Here is a 17269-nt window from a genome sequence, read left to right on the forward strand (position 1 = left end):
ACGCCAGATGAGCAGTGAAATGAAGAAAAATGTGGCGAGGTCCCTCCAGCTTGCCTCCTCCCATGACCAGCTGTAAATATTTATCTGGCAGCCTTTAATGAAAGACATGGGCCGAAACAATGATAGTTTCAACATGGCTGCCCTCCAGGGCTCCAAACTCGAGGGAGTTTGTTCTTCGCCACAGCTTTCTCAGCCGATGGTGCTGTAGGTTCCTGGGCAGTCAAGTGGATGCTTTGGGGGACGGAGGCAGGGGTGGGGTGGGGATTGCGGGAGACCCATATAAAACCACAAACTCTGAAAGAAAAAGTGTGAGACTGCAATGGAAGCCTGGCTGCCCTGCCTTTTAATGAGCTGGTGCTGTTTTGAAGCCGGAGAAACCTTCCAGGGGCGGGGAAGGAGCTTGCTTGGCGAAGGGGTTTTAGAAATCTTTCCCTGCAGCAACAGATTTAATGGTAAATAACTTGCATTCTTTTCCTTCTGAAATGCCTGATTATGTACACCCTCCAGATAAGTTGTCGCCTCTCTAGGGCAGCATGTTTGCTCATTTGTGCCGTGTGCTATATAAACTGTTCGGAACAAGAGCTTGAAAAGAACACTTAACACTTTCGGAGGCAGTTGTTAAGAGACTGGGAACACCGGCAGCTGACTTACACTGAGTTAGCTGGGTATTACTACAGTGCTCTCCACATCTGACTCAGTACTGTCTACACTAAATGGCCGTGGCTCTCTAGGTTTTCCGACGGATGCCTTCCCCAGACGTACCTGGAGATGCCGGTGTCATAGACTGGCTGGATGCAGAGGAGTGGAGGGAGGCAGTTGGGGAACTCCTGAGGGAACCTCCAAGGGAAGAAGGCTCAGAGCCAGGGATTGGTGGTGGGATGGCGATGAGTGGTCAGAGGGAGAAGGGTAGGCAGACTGGGAGCAGGAGGTATCGGATGCTGAAGAGGCAACAGGGTTTAGTGAGCAGGAAGAGGCTGTGCCAGACAGCAGTCCAGACTTCGAGGCAGAAGTGAAAGTGTGTGGGGGGGGGGAGAAGCAGAGATGAGGCAGGTTGCTGAAGAATTCAAGGAGTTTCCCCTTCCTGCTGTGACCATCTCCCCTCCTCCCCTCAGTCTCCCAGAGGTGTGTGTGTCATAGCTTATCCATCTTTGCTCAGTTTTTGCTTTTATGCGCTCCCCACCCCTGCTCTTCAGACATGTGTCTGCATCATTGTCCCCAGGCACTGATGTACCAGTAGGCTTTTTCTTGTTTGATAAGCCCCTCTGCTCTTTCATCTCCTGCTGATGCAGTTTCCTCCTTTTTTTTACAAGACCAAGGGCAGTTTCAGACAGGTGTTTATTGTGGGATGGGTGCTACTCATCCATGCAAGGTGTTTTGTTTTTTTGTTTTGCAGAGCCCACATGATGTCCTTGCCATCAAAACACCAGCCTATATTCCAATCCACTCCAAATCCAATCCAGATTTACCCTGAGAGAAACGCAAAAAGTGCTTTTTTAAAAAAACTGCTGCCAATGATCCATGTGTGATACCTGAATGGTCTATTTACAATGCCCTGTTTAGGCAGCCCTGTTTAGGGAAGTTTTTAATGTTTAATAGGTTGTTGTATTTTAGTGTTTTGTTGGAAGCCGCCCAGAGTGGCTGGGGAAACCCAGCCAGATGGGCGGGATATAATAATAAATTATATTATTATTATTATTAATTATTATTATTATTATTATTCCCTCACCTGGAAGTGCATCAGATCTACATCTCAGTGGTGCTTTTTGTACTCAGGTTCTAAAGCAACCTAGCTAAAGCTCTGATCCTCAACTTTTAGAAATGAGTATTTTCAGAAGGAAGAATGGCACTCTGCTTTTGCTCAAAGGAACCTTTCCCCATTATGCCAGACTGTTCTTGGAGCAAGAGCTGATCATGGCATTGCAATCTACAAGCAGGGGAAGTAAAAGCAGTGTGTATCTCATGACATGAAGGAAAGCCACAATGGGTTTGCCCACATCACAACCCCAGAAGTGGAGTGCATAGCAGAAATATGTGTTGGGGTTATGCACGGGGAGATAAGCAAAGGGCTGGATTTATTTCCCTTGTCTGCTAGGAATGTGCCCTGCCCACGTCCTGCAGAGTCAAGGCTTGCTCAGCTGTAATTTTCTCATCATTCATTTTGCAACCTCACCTCCAGCAGGTGAGCACAAGGTAGATGGCCCATCTATCATTCTAATGTCCTTTAGGGTCGACTGTTACCACAGTGATCTAATAGACAAGACAGGGTGCACTTAGCCTGGCTGCTGCTTTCATTTCATTTCATTTCATTACCTTGCATATCCCATCTTTCTCTCAGTGCAGGACCTAAGGCAGCTTACAGCATTGCTCCCTTCACTGTAATGTGAGAAAAGGCTGCCAATCTGTCAGCAGCCAGTTGGAGGCTGGTTTTTCCCCATGATCCCTTTCTTCTCTCCCGCAGCCAAGTGGGTGAAATGCCAACTTGAGCCGGCACCACTCACACTTGCGGCAGTTCAAGGGCAGCATGCAAGGGGAGACACTGCTATGGCTTTCCGAAGCCAGACGTTGCGCACGATGCCAGCCGAGTGATGCAAACTGCAAATTTCAACAAACAGGCTGGCTGTTTTAAATCTTCTCTTAAGCACTGGGCCTGCAAGAGAAACAAAGCAGATATTTTAATGCACGCTTTTCTAGAGCACAGATGAATGATGGAGACTCCTGTGGAATTTGAAAGCTTGTGTTTTTCTGCACATGGAGGCTATCATATTGCCATGGTTCTCAATGGTTTCAGCCAGGGGATAGTCTCAATTTTATCTGGAGATGTAGTGCATCTGCCTTGCATGCAGAATGTTCCTGGTTCAATCCAGGACATCTCCAGCTAAAACTGAGAATGTCCCCTGGCTGAAACCATGGAGCGCCATTGCCAGTCAAAGTAGACAGTACTGAACTAGATGGACTGGTGATCAGACTTCATATAAGACAGCTCTTATATTCCTATCTTCTGGGATTGCAATGAACAGGGGTCCTGAATTTGGCTACCACATACCCCCAGCAAACAAGCTTGATTCAAGTTGTAATATATATTGTGTTATACTGTTGATGGATTGAAGCAGTTAATTTAAGCATGCTTGAGATACCTGTTTTCAAGGATCATAAAGAAATAACTCTGTCACAGGATTAGTCAATGAAGGCTAAGGCCATCTTCATGAGCAATTTTTGTGGCCATTCAAATACACCAGGCATAGACAAACTCGGCCCTCCAGATGTTTTGGAACTACAACTCCCATCATCCCTGACCACCGGGTCCTGTTGGCTAAGGATGATGGGAGTTGTAGTCCCAAAACATCTGGAGGGCCAAGTTTGCCTATGCCTGAAATACACCTTTGGCTTTTCCAGCAATTGTCATCATCATCATCATTATTCTTATTATTAGCACCTGGCCTATTTATCCATCTAAATTGAGGTTAATAAATTTGTGCCCTTCCAGAAGCACTTGGACTCCAACTCCCATCATCCCTAATTAGGCTAGCAAATGATCAAGGAGGATGGGAGTTGGAGTCCATCAACATTGAGGACTGCTGGCTGCGTAACCCTGATTTATGCCATCAATTCCACTGCAGGGGTATGAATGGCAACTGCTAGACACAGTAACCTTTCAGACTGAACACAACACTGGAAAGAAGAGGACAGACAGCTAGAGATCTCTCTGGTATGCATATCTCTGAATCCCAATACTCCTTTGTGGTTGTTAAGAGGTTTCTATTGTTTCTGTCAGCAGTTAACAAAGACAACTGGCTCCAGCGATCTGTCTGTGCTGTGGATCTGTGCAAGCATGGAATTCTGTGCCGGATACAAAATTCTGCATGCTAAGAAGGCCAGCTTTTGCTCTTTCAAGCAAGTTTGAGTTTCTGCAAATATAAGCTTGAAGACATGTGAGCAATGGATGGCAATATATCAGAAGTTGGTCATGGATGAGATCAGAGTTGTACTTCCTGTGGGTGAGTGGTAAGACTGAAGTTCAATATTGTTCCTATCAATAGCAGGATGCATTATGCACACTGAGGGCTCAGCCATACTCCCACTTGTCCTGGGCCTAGAAAGCATGGCTCTAAGCAGTTTTGCCTTTGTCTTGCCCCGGAAAACCTGCTCTTTAGCACCAAATTGGAACAAACAGCAATCTGCAGAAAACCCAATAGCCATTTGTTTCCTGGGGAAAGCGGCAAGGCAATTGGAAGTTGCCCTGAATATTTTCCATTTTGCTTGATAGCAGTGAATTATTCAGATTACAGAAGCTGGATGAAGAATTCAAACACAGAACCTGTTTCTTTCCATCCTTTTCCAAAGAATGGAATGTACACAACTTGGGCTATGGGGAATCTAGATATTTTACCATACTTTCTACATAAGTGTTATACATCAAATATTTCCACAATGCTGCTTTTAACAGTCTACATTGACAAATACATGTTTGATAAACTAGATTTGAACCCAGCCAGCAACAGCAAGCCTACTGAATCCTTGTTGGCCCAATCTGATTCCTACATAACCATCAACACATGTTTTGAAGCAGATGTGAACCTGAAGGAAAAAAACAGACAGGTCAACAATAATTCAGTTGCACAATTGTCTGAACTGTTCTTGAGAAACTTTGAGGAACTGGAAGGGGAAAAAAGAACCTTCAGTGATCCAAATCAGGGTGTAGGTGGCTGGGACTCTTTCTTTGGCCCAAATGTCAACTGTTGTAATGTTGCAAGTTTCCTAGGCCTGAATCATTAGGTTAGTTTTCATAACACTGAGGTTTTATTTTAATTTCCCAACATCTCATTCAGAGTTTCCATTGCTACAATATCTAAATGCCACAGCTGGCCCAGCCATTGGGCAAGTGGAGCACTTGCTTCCAAGTGCTAGCTCTACAGAGGAGCTGAGCAGAGGGCTGAAGAAGGCAAATGAGGATTGCTTCCAAGAAACACCTGGCAACTGGAAGAGACTAATCTGGACTTCAATAGATCTTCAATGATGGTTGCAGCAGTGGTAAGAAGACTACAGAGTTCAGGGATGAAGACTCAACAGCCAAAGACAGAATGGAACTCCATTCAGGGCATCTCAAAGGCTGGCCCTAACTGCACTTTGATATATACAGCTTCAAATATAAGATACCTTGTGAAGTCAGTGGGATCCAAGTAGATTCTGTGGTGTCCGCCCATTGTTCTTTCAAGTGAAGCTTACCTGGCACCAATTTTGTTGTCCTTCCAATGCCAGACAAATACATGCTTTTAATATTGAGCACTCTGAAAGTGCCAATGATTTGGCTTTTGTCTTGTAATAATAATAATAATAATAATAATAATAATAATAATAATAATAATTTACTATTGAATAAGAACAACTACAATATCATGCCACCCATCTGACTGGGTTTCCCCAGCCACTCTGGGTGCCTTCCAACATATATAAAATCATAATAAAGCATTACACATTAAAAAGCTTCCCTATACAGGGCTGCTATATAGTTACTCATCTGCTTGGCATCTGATGGGAGGGAGTTCCACAGGGTGGGTGCCACTACTGAGAAGGCCTTCTTCCTGGTTCCCTGTAGCTTCACTTCTCGCAGTATGAGAACCACCAAAAGGCCCTTAGTGCTGGACCTCAGTGTCAGGGCTGAATGATGTTTAAATTACAGTAATTACATTGAAATATGCATGTATACATATACATTAGCATATGCAAATTATATGCAAATCTTCCCCTCTTTTGTCCTATTTTACCAGGAACAAATTCTCCTTTTTGGCAATGTGTGCAGAAGACAGAGAAAATTTGACCAACCTGAGCCCAGAAGAAAGGTCAAGAGCTCCTGAAACTTAAGAGGAAGCCACCCTTTCTGGATTTGTTGACAACGCTCCAAAGGTTCGTTTTCCTTACAGAGACTAAATGGGTCTTCAGTATTCCCTACAACTTCACTGGCCTCATACTCGGAATGGGGTTGCAAGGAACTTCACGTAGCAGACAGATGGCTGCCCAGCCAATTCAGTAATTAGAATACTAAATTAGGCAAATCACAGGCTAAACAGCAACTCCCCAAGTAGCAGGAGCGGATTGGAGGGCTCCAATTGAAAATTAACAGCGTCTCCAAGGAGGGAGAAGCCATTGTGGCTGGGAAGCTGGCACAGCTGGGAAGCTGCAATGCGGCGGGCAGTGCATTTGGACGGGACTATTACTGCACGTCAAAGCAGGAGAACACAATGTCTGGGACACGCTAATGACACCAGGGGAAAAAAAACAGTAGCATTTTATTGTTCTTGGGTAGTAATTGCTGAAATGATTTGCTGTCGAGTCTAGGAGCGTAAGTGGCTTGATTAGCAGCATTGGATGCAAGAGAGAAAACAGTGGCTGCAAGGAGCTGTTGAGTTGTTCAGCAAGTGCAAGGAGGGAGCTCATTAAGAGAGAACACGACAACAAGGAAAGAAATAGAAATGCACTCGCCCCTTTGAAACGTTTGCAAAAGATGCCGATTCTCAGCAACTCTATAGCTGTAAAACCATTCAAGGTATTATTTAAGCCAGGGCTCACTGGGGGCTATCCCTGAGCCTGTTAAGAATCATGTTTATAGTTCTGTGTTTAATCCAGTTTTTTTTAGGGGAGGCCTTCAAACAAAATCTTACGCCACTTGGTAGTCAGTCTCCCTGGCTTCCCAAATTTCAAATTAAAACTTAGGAGAAGATGTTGTGGGCTAAGTCCTCCTGTGGTGCTTTTGCAGATCAGGAGGTACAGAGAGCTGAAGAGGCTGGGGAATGTTTCGTAGGGGTGAGGGAAACACCACAAGAAAAGTTCCCAAAAAGGACAAGCAAAATTATCAAGTGGGTTGAGTGACGCCCTTATGAAGACAAGTTGCAGCATTCTAGGCTTTTTTAGTTTAAAGCAGGGGTCGGCCAACTTTTTCAACAGGGGACTGGTCCACTGTCCCTCAGACCTTGTGGGGGGTCAGACTATATTTTGAAAAAAATATATGAACAAATTCCTATGCCCCACAAATAACCCAGAGATGCATTTTAAATAAAAGCACACATTCTACTCATGTGAAAACACGCTGATTCCCGGACCGTCCATGGGCTGGATTTAGAAGGCGATTGGGCCGGATCCGGCCTCCAGGCCTTAGTTTGCCTACCTATGGTTTAAAGAAAAGGTGAGGAAGAGGCAACATGATAACATGTAAAATTATGCACAGCATGGAGGAAAGGGATAAAGGAAAGTTTTTCTCCTGCTCTCATTAACACTAAAACTGGTAAAACAACCAAGACTGCAAGATTCAGGACAGAGGAAATAAATTACTTCTGCACACGGCACTTAAACTATAGGACTCGCTTGCGCAAGAGGCAGTGAAGTCCACCATCTTGGATGGCTTTAACAGAGGCCTGGACAAATAGATGGCAAATAAGGCTACTTATATCTACTAGCCATGATAGTTGTGTTCTGCCTCAACAGCCAGGAGTGAGCTCCCATTACTCTGTCCCAGCTCCTGCCAACCTAGCAGTTTGAAAGCATGCCAGTGCAAGTAGATAAATAGGTACCGCTGTGGTGGGAAGGTAAAACAGCGTTTCCATGCGCTCTGGTTTCCATCACGGTGTCCCACTGCACCAGAAGCGGTTTAATCATGTTGACCACATGACCCAGAAAGCTGTCTGTGGACAAATGCCGGCTCCCTTGGCCTGAAAGCGAGATGAGCACCACATGCCCATAGTCGCTTTTGACTGGACTTAAGTGTTTCCATGTTCTGCTCTGGTTCGCCAGAAGTGGCTTAGTCATGCTGTCCACATTACCCGGAATCTGTACGCCAGCTCCCTCGGCCAATAAAGCGAGATGAGCGCCGCAACTCCAGAGTCGATCACAACTGGACCGTTGTAAAGGGGTCCCTTTACCTTTAATAACTGTCCAGGGGTCCTTTACCTCCCCCTCTCCCAGGAAAATCAATAGCTTTATTGGGACCAACTAATGCTCAGAATACCATGTGCAAACTTCTGAGTTATACAGAACTCATTCCCAGGCTGAATGTTGAAGATTTTTTTTAAGGGAAAACATGCTTCTCAGTGTGGTGTTAACCGCTAGGGTCCTTTACCTTTCTACCTTTTACCTTGATGTGTACAAGCCATGATAGTCATGTTCTGCCTCAACAGTCAGGAAGCAGTAATACTTCTGAATACCAGTTGCTGGAAACAGGAGAGGAGAGCGCTCTTGCGATGTGGTCCTGGCTTGTAGGTTGACCCCTCTGAGAACAGGATGCTGGACTTGATTGGCCATTGGCCTGATCCAGGAGCCTCTGTTTATGTTCTGAGTATCCATCCCCTTTTTGGAATCTAAATAAGCTGCTTTCACCTTTGAAGGGAAACACCTGCACGCCGAGGCAACAGGATGAGGGCTGGGACTCAAATGTTACTGGAACTGCTCTGTTAACCGCAAGCTCAACCGCCGACCAGCTGTGCTCAGTTTACATCATGAAGCAACCTCTCTGAACAAAATAGAAGGCATTTAAAACAACTGTCATCCTTTGGGCACACACAGTAGATTTCATACATATGAGCAGCTGCACAAATTCACTGAACTACAGCTCCTATGTTAGTACCACCCAGACTTCATTCATCCTCTAGCAGTTCAACATCAACAGAGGACTTGTTGAACCACAACCCAAAGTTGGCATATGAAGCAACAGCCTTGCACAAGACCTCCTGGCAAACTGACATATGTCACCTTGAGTTCCATCATAGATGGAAGTCAGGAGATGAGCAATATAAATGCCATCATAGCGAATCACAGTGGGAAAGGTAATCCAAAACTGCAGCCAGCACAACTAGCCTTTAAAATAAATACTGATTTATTTATTTTTATTTAGCCTTTTCCAAAAAGCTACCATATTAACTTGGCATTAAAATGATCATGCTGGTTCAGGCCAGATTTTCATGTAGTCCAGCATTCTCTCCAGTAACAGCCGTTCAGCTATACTTGGGACACTCGGACAAAACTGTATGTTTTTCATGCTTTTTAGAAAGTGTGCTTAACTGGGCCACTTTTAAAGAAAATAGTTGTCGGCAATCTAGTCTGGGAAGAGTTTCCTATTCCTTTCAATAATGCCCCTCCAGCTGCAAACAGCACCTTGGGGGGTAAATAGCAGCTCCTGGGGGGATTTTTGGTGGGATCCTTGTGGTGGACGGGAAAATTAGGAATCTGGTGCTCTCCAACGATGCTGGATGACAGCTCCAATTATCCCAGATCCTGACCATTAGCCATGCTGGCTGGGGCTGATGGGAACTGAAGACCAATAACATTTAGAGGGCTATAACTTCCTTATGCCTTCTGTAATATATAGTTTGGCGCTCAGATACAGATCATGGGTACAGGTGATCATGGGTGCAATTCTCGCTGATGGCATGCACTACTTCCAGACACAAAGGACTTGGCTAACACTGATAGCACTATTCTCCTGAAAAAGGGAGTAATATATGTATATGAAGAGCTTTCATAATTGTTCAAAGATGTTCACCAAATTTCACAATTGAGGCTTGCAGCTACCGGGTAGCCAAGGACTGATCAACTCCAGGCCAAACTTCTCATGCCTCAGACTGCTTCTGTGTGAACAGGATGGATAATTGTCTCTTGAGTATGAATGGTTGGATCTGGGGATGGATGATGAAGGGGGGAGAGGGAAAGAGAGAAGAGGAGTGGCCCACCCAACTTTTGGTTTTGGCCACGCCCACCCTCAGAGTCACTTCTGCTCAACTCTGGTACATGATCTCCAATTCCTGTCCTCTCACCAAGGGAGTACAGCCCAGGTTGCCACCCTGGCCTATAGATCATAATTCTATTCTCACAGCAATGTCTCTTCTAACTTTCAACAGCAAACTGTTGGCAGATGGCTAATCTTTTCTAAGTATCAGCTGCAGGGAGTCACATTCTCAGTGCTGTGTGAACCAGTCCTTGCACACACACCCCCAAAATTCCTCACTGCAGGGCAGTGTCCAGTCATTTGCGCGCGCACACACACACACACACAGTCATTTCAGGATCTTGTTTCGTGCATGCGAGATGTGTAACCTAGTTGCTCACACTGACCTCACAACACTGTGGAAATACCAAATCTGCTGTTGCGTATAGGGTTGATGACTCCCTCTGGGGGCGGGACAGAATTGTTGCTCATCAAGGCTGACCAGCAAAACGTGGCAAAAGCAGCCTTTTCTTTTATTACAGCAAAAACTGCAAAGGTCAAGCCTGTGCAACTTCCCTGAACTTGCGTGCCTGATTCCAGTCAAGCTGCTCGGGTTCCCTTGTTGTGGGATGAGGAATATTTTAAACATGGGAGTCCCGGGGGCCCTGTCTATTTTGAAATAGTAAACTAAAACCCTGCTTTTTCCTCGGAACTCAGAGACAAGAAAACCAGCAGTGAATATAGCAGCAGTTAAAATGTAACTTTATTGTTCTGATTGAAAAACCACAGAGAGAGAAATGTTACAAAAGTACTAAAGAAAGGCAACATTAACAGAGGTTCGTCTCCCCTCCATTCCTTCATCCTGGAGCATCATCTGGGACGGCATATTATGGGCCAATCAGAAAGAGTCATCCTGTTTAGCAAGGGGGGGGGAGCGCTCTGTAGTGTCTGTGGGACAAGCAGTTGGCTCTAGGCAGGGGAAGTAGCACCCCAAACCTTTCCTGACCACGATTCATGCTGGCTGTTTGTAGGCCAAACCTAACTTGCAGAAACGGCAAGCTAGGTTACATTTGCCCTTGTCATATAGGGAGGCTAAAGCCCATAAAGATTACAAATCCCACCATGCATTGTTGACCATAGAGCCTGCAAAAATAGCAATAAAAGACAAGGAAGCAAATTTCCCCCCTTTCAACTGGAAATGTTTCAAAAAAAGACCTGCCTTATTTCATAACTCATTGATTTTGTTCTTATCAGAGCAAGCCAGCGGACAAAAAGCAGCCTGCTTTTTATTTCATTGATGCTGGTGAAAAGAAGGCTGTGCACACCACCGAATTTTCATGGGATGGGGCAGTAAAAAAAACAAAAACAACCCAAAGCATTGACTCTATTATCACAAACATTCCATCCACTGCCACCTATGTGCAGGGAGGACTTAAGGCAGCAGAGTCAACTCATACTCTTTGAAAGATTCTGGACTTGGGATTCCAAAGGGAACATGAGCAACTGAGGTTGGCTTTTTCTATACAGAATATGTTCTATGGCCAAGATTAAGATCTAAGGCCCAGATTCAATTAACCCAGCATGCTAGCAGGAGCTAGTGCAAAGGCAGTGCAATGGGGCTCCCCCCTCCTCCTCCGCATCTCCCCCAAATCTGCTCTGGGGGGTCAGGAGGAGAACACCCTAGAACAGTGTGTGGGGTGATGGGGGCAATTTTGTTTGGCAAGCAGACAAGCTTGCACTGATGGAATGATCAGAACAGCACGGCACTTAATTCCTCCCCAAGTTTCAGAGAAGTTGTTCATGCTATGGCAGACTCACATTTCCCAAATATTGTTTTGCATATATGTTTTTCAAAATTAAAAATGGTGATTACACATCAGAAATGGGTGCTTGATTGTACACCATATTATTATAGTACACCGATAAGACTGATGTCTGAATACACATCTTTGAAATCACAGAACTAGAGAAAACAGTGTAGGCCCAAGAGACACTGTAGATTTCATCTGGTTTGAAGGGGACCCTGTAAATAGAGGCAGCAAATTCTGTGGCCCTCCAGATTTGCCTGGACTACAACTCCCATCATCCCTAACCATTAGCCAGGCTGGCTGAGACAGGTGGCAGTCCAACATCACCTAGAGAATCATAGGTTCCCCATCCTTGCTGTAAAATCTGGGCCATTTAACAGCACCAAAAACTAGCCCCTCTTACGTCAATGCAGACCAGCAAGAAGAAAGATAATCAATGTGGAGCAGAGGGGGCTGCAGTCATGTTAAAGCAGCATTCCGGCCCCCATAAAGATGCTGTTAGTAAAATATATTTTGTCTTCCTCTTTCTCCCTCACTCAGATCTACAAAGAGTCATCTGAACAGCCGGCTGAGAGCCGATGTTTGCTCCCAGTGCCTATTATATCTCAACTAGTGCAGTGAATATAAATCAAAGGCAACCCAAGCACACATTATTCTATCCCCTGCAGTGCTAACCCATGCAGCTGCAGGATGTGAGCAGTGTGATCACATGGATGGAGCCAGACACATGGTTGGGAACCCAACCATGCACTTATGGTTTTCATACATATTCCCCAGCCAGATGGGGATGGCGCCCAAGGAAGTGATGCTCTCATGGCTCAATAAGGGGTTTTCTAGCCAAAGTGAGAGGAAACTGTGCCTCTTCCAGCCCCATCTTCTTTCCTGAGTACCTTCTGGCTAACATCTGCCCAGACACAGAACATCCTGGGGCTCCATGGCATATTCTAGACTGCACAGGTCAAGAACATGCGACGTTAGTGAACTCAGCAGATGAGAAAATCCTTTTGGACGTACTCTAGAAGTGTGTGTTTGTGCCATGTCTCAAGGTGTCCCTGGGGCTGCACAACCTCAATGTGCTTCTTGTTCCAGCCTTGTAATGTGGTTGCACAAGGAAGATCTGGTCCACCCTCCAGGGGCAGCTAAGCCAGATCCACCTTGACCTTTAGTTGATGAGACAAGAGAGCATTCTAATTCTTGGCAAGGTTCACTGGGCTACAGAGAACAACTCCCATTAGATTTGGGGAGGGAAATGATAGAACCCTGCTTATTCTTCACATTCCACCACATGGATCACTGCTCATTCATTAGGGCAAGATGCCAACTTTTAATTGTAAGAAAAACAGCTTTCTGCGTTATCAGACACCATCTTGATAATTGTACTATGGCTTATGAGCTGAGCTTGCTCAATGCACAGACATTCCCTTTCTGCAAATCTTCAGAAGTTACGACGGCATGAAAAACAGGCAAGAGAAAAGCCACCCATCTCCTGTTACCAACAATCTTGGTGGTTATTGCAAAACAAAACACACAAAAAACCATGCCCTCCCACACCCAGTCCCTGCTGGGAAGTCGGTTGGAATGAGGATTCCTGAGAGTTTGGCATTATCTCCTTCAGTAGGCACATGATGGTTCTTCAACTGGAGCTATCGGGCTCAGAGGCTTCAAGGTGCTCAGGGATCGGAAGGCGAAGGCCGAGGGGTCATACACAAAGTGAGGTGGTGGTCGGCTCCCATGGATGTGCTGTGCGGAAACGATAAAGGTGAGAAGGACAGGTATCAGAGCACGTGAGACTAGTGTGCAGAAGGGAAGCTGCCAGTGAGCACCCTATTTATTTAAACAAGCACAGAAGAATCAAGGTGGCCCTTCCCCTTCATAATACAAAAGAAAACCAGTGAAGCAGCAATCATAAAAGAGTAAAAATGAAAAAGCAGGGAAGTGCTGAACACCAGCCATAAATCTGGCTGATACTAAGGCAGCACCACTGAAAAATACATCTAAACAAAGGTGCTTTGAACAAAATGTCTATAGGCATAGACAGGGGTTTAGCTGTATTTCCTGTTGCAAGGAGTTCCATAGCCTGAATGCCACCACCAAGAAGGCACCTACCCTCCTTCGATTCCCTCCTGCCACATATTATCCAGGCATAATCTTCACTGTTTTTTTTAAGAGCCTACCAGAGACCTTCCTCTTCCAACAAGCCTTTTAAGTGGAGCTCTTCATCCCAGTCTGTTGTACTGAAATTATTTTAAACTGTTCTTACATGTGGAGTGGGTCTTAATTGTTTGTACTGTTTTCAATATAAGTCATTGTTTTCCATTGTTTCTACCAAGGCTTTTTTTTCAGCCAGAACTTACCAAAACTCAGTTCCAGCACCTCCATCCTAAGACAACAAGGGAGGCGTTCATGGTGAGTTCCGGCACCTCTTTTTTTAGAGAAACAGCGCTGGTTACTGCACTAGTGTTTTGGTTGTAACTTTTTCGTTTGTTTTATAACTGCATATTTTATTTTTGTGGTGAAAGGCGGGCAAGAAATCTTACGAAACTAAGTAACGAAATAAATAAATAAATGTGTTGCCATTAGCTGGCATGAGCTCTGCCAAGAAAAGGTGGGTTATACATATTTTAAAATGGAAATTGGAAAATAAATAAATGAAAAGGGAAGTGAAGACAACACATAGGGCTATGCAGGGGATATAGCAAGGCACAGCTTCATCCTCATCTGAATTGTATGCTGCCTTTCCACAAAAAGGATCGTGCTTAGAGCAGTTTACAATTTACAGTGAAGAAAAAAAGAAGTACATCTCCAAATCAAAATTCACAAGAACGATTCCATAATAACGTGATAAAACAACATAAAAGCAAATACAGAAGCATACGGAAAACAACATTTCAGTACTATAAATGCAACATCATCACTTTTCCTGGCAACAGCAAAAATAGCAAGGGCGCTTGAGTTTCCCCTTGGTCATAGAAACACCTTTCCCGTGATGTTGCTCACAGCCACTCTCCTGCAACAGCTTCTTATAAGGATTCCAAGATGGAGAGGGGGGTAAGGCAACTGGAGACACCTATCCCATAATGTTGCTGCCGTGATGTTGACTCTAGACACCCTGCTGTTTCTTTTCCTGCTTGCTTGCTTGCTTCCTTCCCTCCCTCCCTTCCACACACCAGTGTTCCTAAATGCTAGTGTTTACTCAACCAACTTGAAGAGACGGCCCTTTTGCTAAGCATTGGGATTTTCCTTTCCTTTTCCATAGCGCCAACTAGCAGGTCTTTTATCCCGAAGTGACCTCTGACACTTCATGGCCATGTCTGTCAAGAGGTGGTCACTGTATCCGGAACCCCAGTCTTTGATCCATGCATCTTCCCTAATGGATTCTGACTTACAATCAAACAGTGAAAAGGTCACAGACAGAAAGGTCTTCTCTGTTGCTGACCCTGCCAGTAGGGTCAAATCCCTTTGTCAGCAGGGGAAAGGGTCCATTAGATTATCTGGTTCATTCCCTGGTTCTTAACATAGGACCATCAGTTCAATGGAAGACAAAGATTCAGCCTTCTGACAGCACTGCTGTATTCTGCCTCACTGATCTAAACATACAGATTTCTGCATGGGCATTCACTACCCCACAGGGTTATCAGTTGAGTTAAGAGTTATGAGTCCAGATTTTGTTGCATAAACTTTGGGGGGGACCTTTAAGGAAAGAAGATTGGTTAATATCCAATGTGAGTCATTCTCAGAGTAGACCAAGGGGACTCAAATTACTTCAGTTGGTCCATTTTGAAAATGACTTACATTAGATGAGGCTCATATCACATTTTATTTTTTTCACTTGTACGGACTACATTAATAAGCAACATCAAATAGGTAACATCTTGGCATAGTATAAGAACAGGGGTGAGTAAAAATATATGTAAGAAGCAATGTCTAGGTGTACTTACCTATACAATCATGTATGATACACCAATTTTGAAAAAAACCAGGGGGTTTTCAACACCAATTTTGAAAAAAACAGAGGTTTTGCCCAAAGCCATGCATTTATATGGTTTTGATGCCTTCTCTAGCTCAGGGGTGGCAGATAGTTTGGACTACAACTCCCATTAGCTCCAGGCAGCATGGCCAATGGCCAGGGATGATGGGAATTGTAGTCCATAACAATGGGAAGGCACCACATTGGCTACTCCTACTGCAGCATCTCCTATAGATTCAATATAGCTATTTTATCCATTCATTTTTGATAATGCAAAAAACAATTTGCCAGGACAGAGTTGTTATGCGAAGTTGGGAAAGCAACCATCTTTCTATCTTCCCTGTTCCCCATATCAAAGGGGGGAAAGGACAAATATGTACTTTCTCAATGTATCTTCAGCAACCCGGTTAATGGTATTCTCATTTCTTCCCATATATTTTGGCGCATGAAACAAGCAGAGAAAAGGGTCCTTGCCAGAGTTCAGAAAATTATCCTGCTCAATGAGATGCAATGAGTAAACTTTGGATCTTCACCACATTTATATAAAATCTGAAATCCCAATAATCTCATGCTATTGGGCACTCACACTAGGTATGAAAAAGTGCCCGTATGTCCACACACTATGCAGCATTTTCAGGTTATGCTGCTTGTGAATTCTATGTAACATAATGAGGTTTGTAGAGCAAGGATTACCGTATTTTTCGCTCGATAACACGCACCTGACCATAACACGCACATAGTTTTTAGAGGAGGAAAACAAGGAAAAAAATTCTGAATGAAGCAGTGGATGTATCATTTTTGTGCTTCATGCTGTGGCCACAGACATGTGATTTGACGGTGAGTTTGGGGTAGCCCAATGCAAAAATCCTGAGAATCCATGTGGATCTGTGCTTTGTAACCACGTTTTTGCACCATTGCAGCCCCAGGCAACAGTGGGTGCGTGATTCTTTTGGTGCAGGCTGTAGCCATGGATATGCTATGTGATCTGATGGTGAATTTGGGGTGACCCAATGCAAAGATCCTGAGGATCCATGTGGATCTGTGCTTTGTAACCACGTTTTTGCACCATTGCAGCCCCAGGCAACAGTGGGTGCGTGATTTTTTTGGTGCAGGCTGTAGCCATGGATATGCTATGTGATCTGATGGTGAATTTGGGGTGACCCTATGCAAAGATCCTGAGGATCCATGTGGATCCGTGCTTTGTAACCACATTTTAAGTGGGGAGGGAAGGAAAAACATAGAATGGACAAGGAGCACTGAGAGGGGTGTGCGGAGAAGCAGCTGGCTAAGAATGCAGGAGAGGGGTTTTACCGGAGGGAGGAAAGGAAGGCAAAAGTTCCCCCACCCACCCACCCACCCAAGCCAGCCAGCCAGCCAGCTCTCTCTCTCTTTCTCTCCCCCCACCTGCGTGTTGCCTGCGAGTCCCTAGACGCAGCAGCACTGGAGCACGGAGAGGAATTACGGTAGAAGGAAGGACGCGCTGCTTTCCCCTCTGCTTGCCTGGAGGGGAGGGGTTTTCTCTGCTCTTTTTTCCGTTTGAGCAAACACAGTAATGAAACAGAAGCGGGTGGGCAGTAAGACCCTGAGGCAGAATGCAGGAAAGCAACAGCTTTCTCTCTCGGGAGGCTCGAACGCAGAGAATGAAGATAAACTGGTAAAATAAGGGGGCTGGGTTAAAGCTAAAGGGAAAACCTCAAAGATCCCCCAAGAACAAGGCAGGGGTTCAGGTCTCCCAAAGCCGAGCTGCAGCCTTAGAAGGGAAAAATGGGGCTTTCGGAGGTGGTTTTTACTGCCCCGCTGCTTCCA

General features: G+C 44.9%; 1 protein-coding gene across 2 annotated transcripts in view; it reads right to left on the reverse strand.

Annotated features, from left to right (window-relative positions):
• Positions 1-1735: 1735 nt before the first annotated feature.
• The window catches only part of LOC128411020 (uncharacterized), a 77998-nt gene continuing 62464 nt past the window's right edge, over positions 1736-17269 (reverse strand). The window contains exon 5 of one of the 2 annotated variants that reach the window (XM_053382958.1): positions 1736-2647. In XM_053382958.1, the coding sequence (XP_053238933.1) occupies positions 2540-2647 (108 nt within the window). In that variant the 3' untranslated portion in view covers positions 1736-2539. Of the gene's footprint in view, positions 2648-10433; positions 13237-17269 lie in introns of those variants that run through there. The other variant, XM_053382957.1, reaches the window with a different exon arrangement.

The sequence above is a fragment of the Podarcis raffonei genome, chromosome 3 (assembly GCF_027172205.1).
Source record: "Podarcis raffonei isolate rPodRaf1 chromosome 3, rPodRaf1.pri, whole genome shotgun sequence".
Lineage (NCBI taxonomy): Eukaryota > Metazoa > Chordata > Lepidosauria > Squamata > Lacertidae > Podarcis > Podarcis raffonei.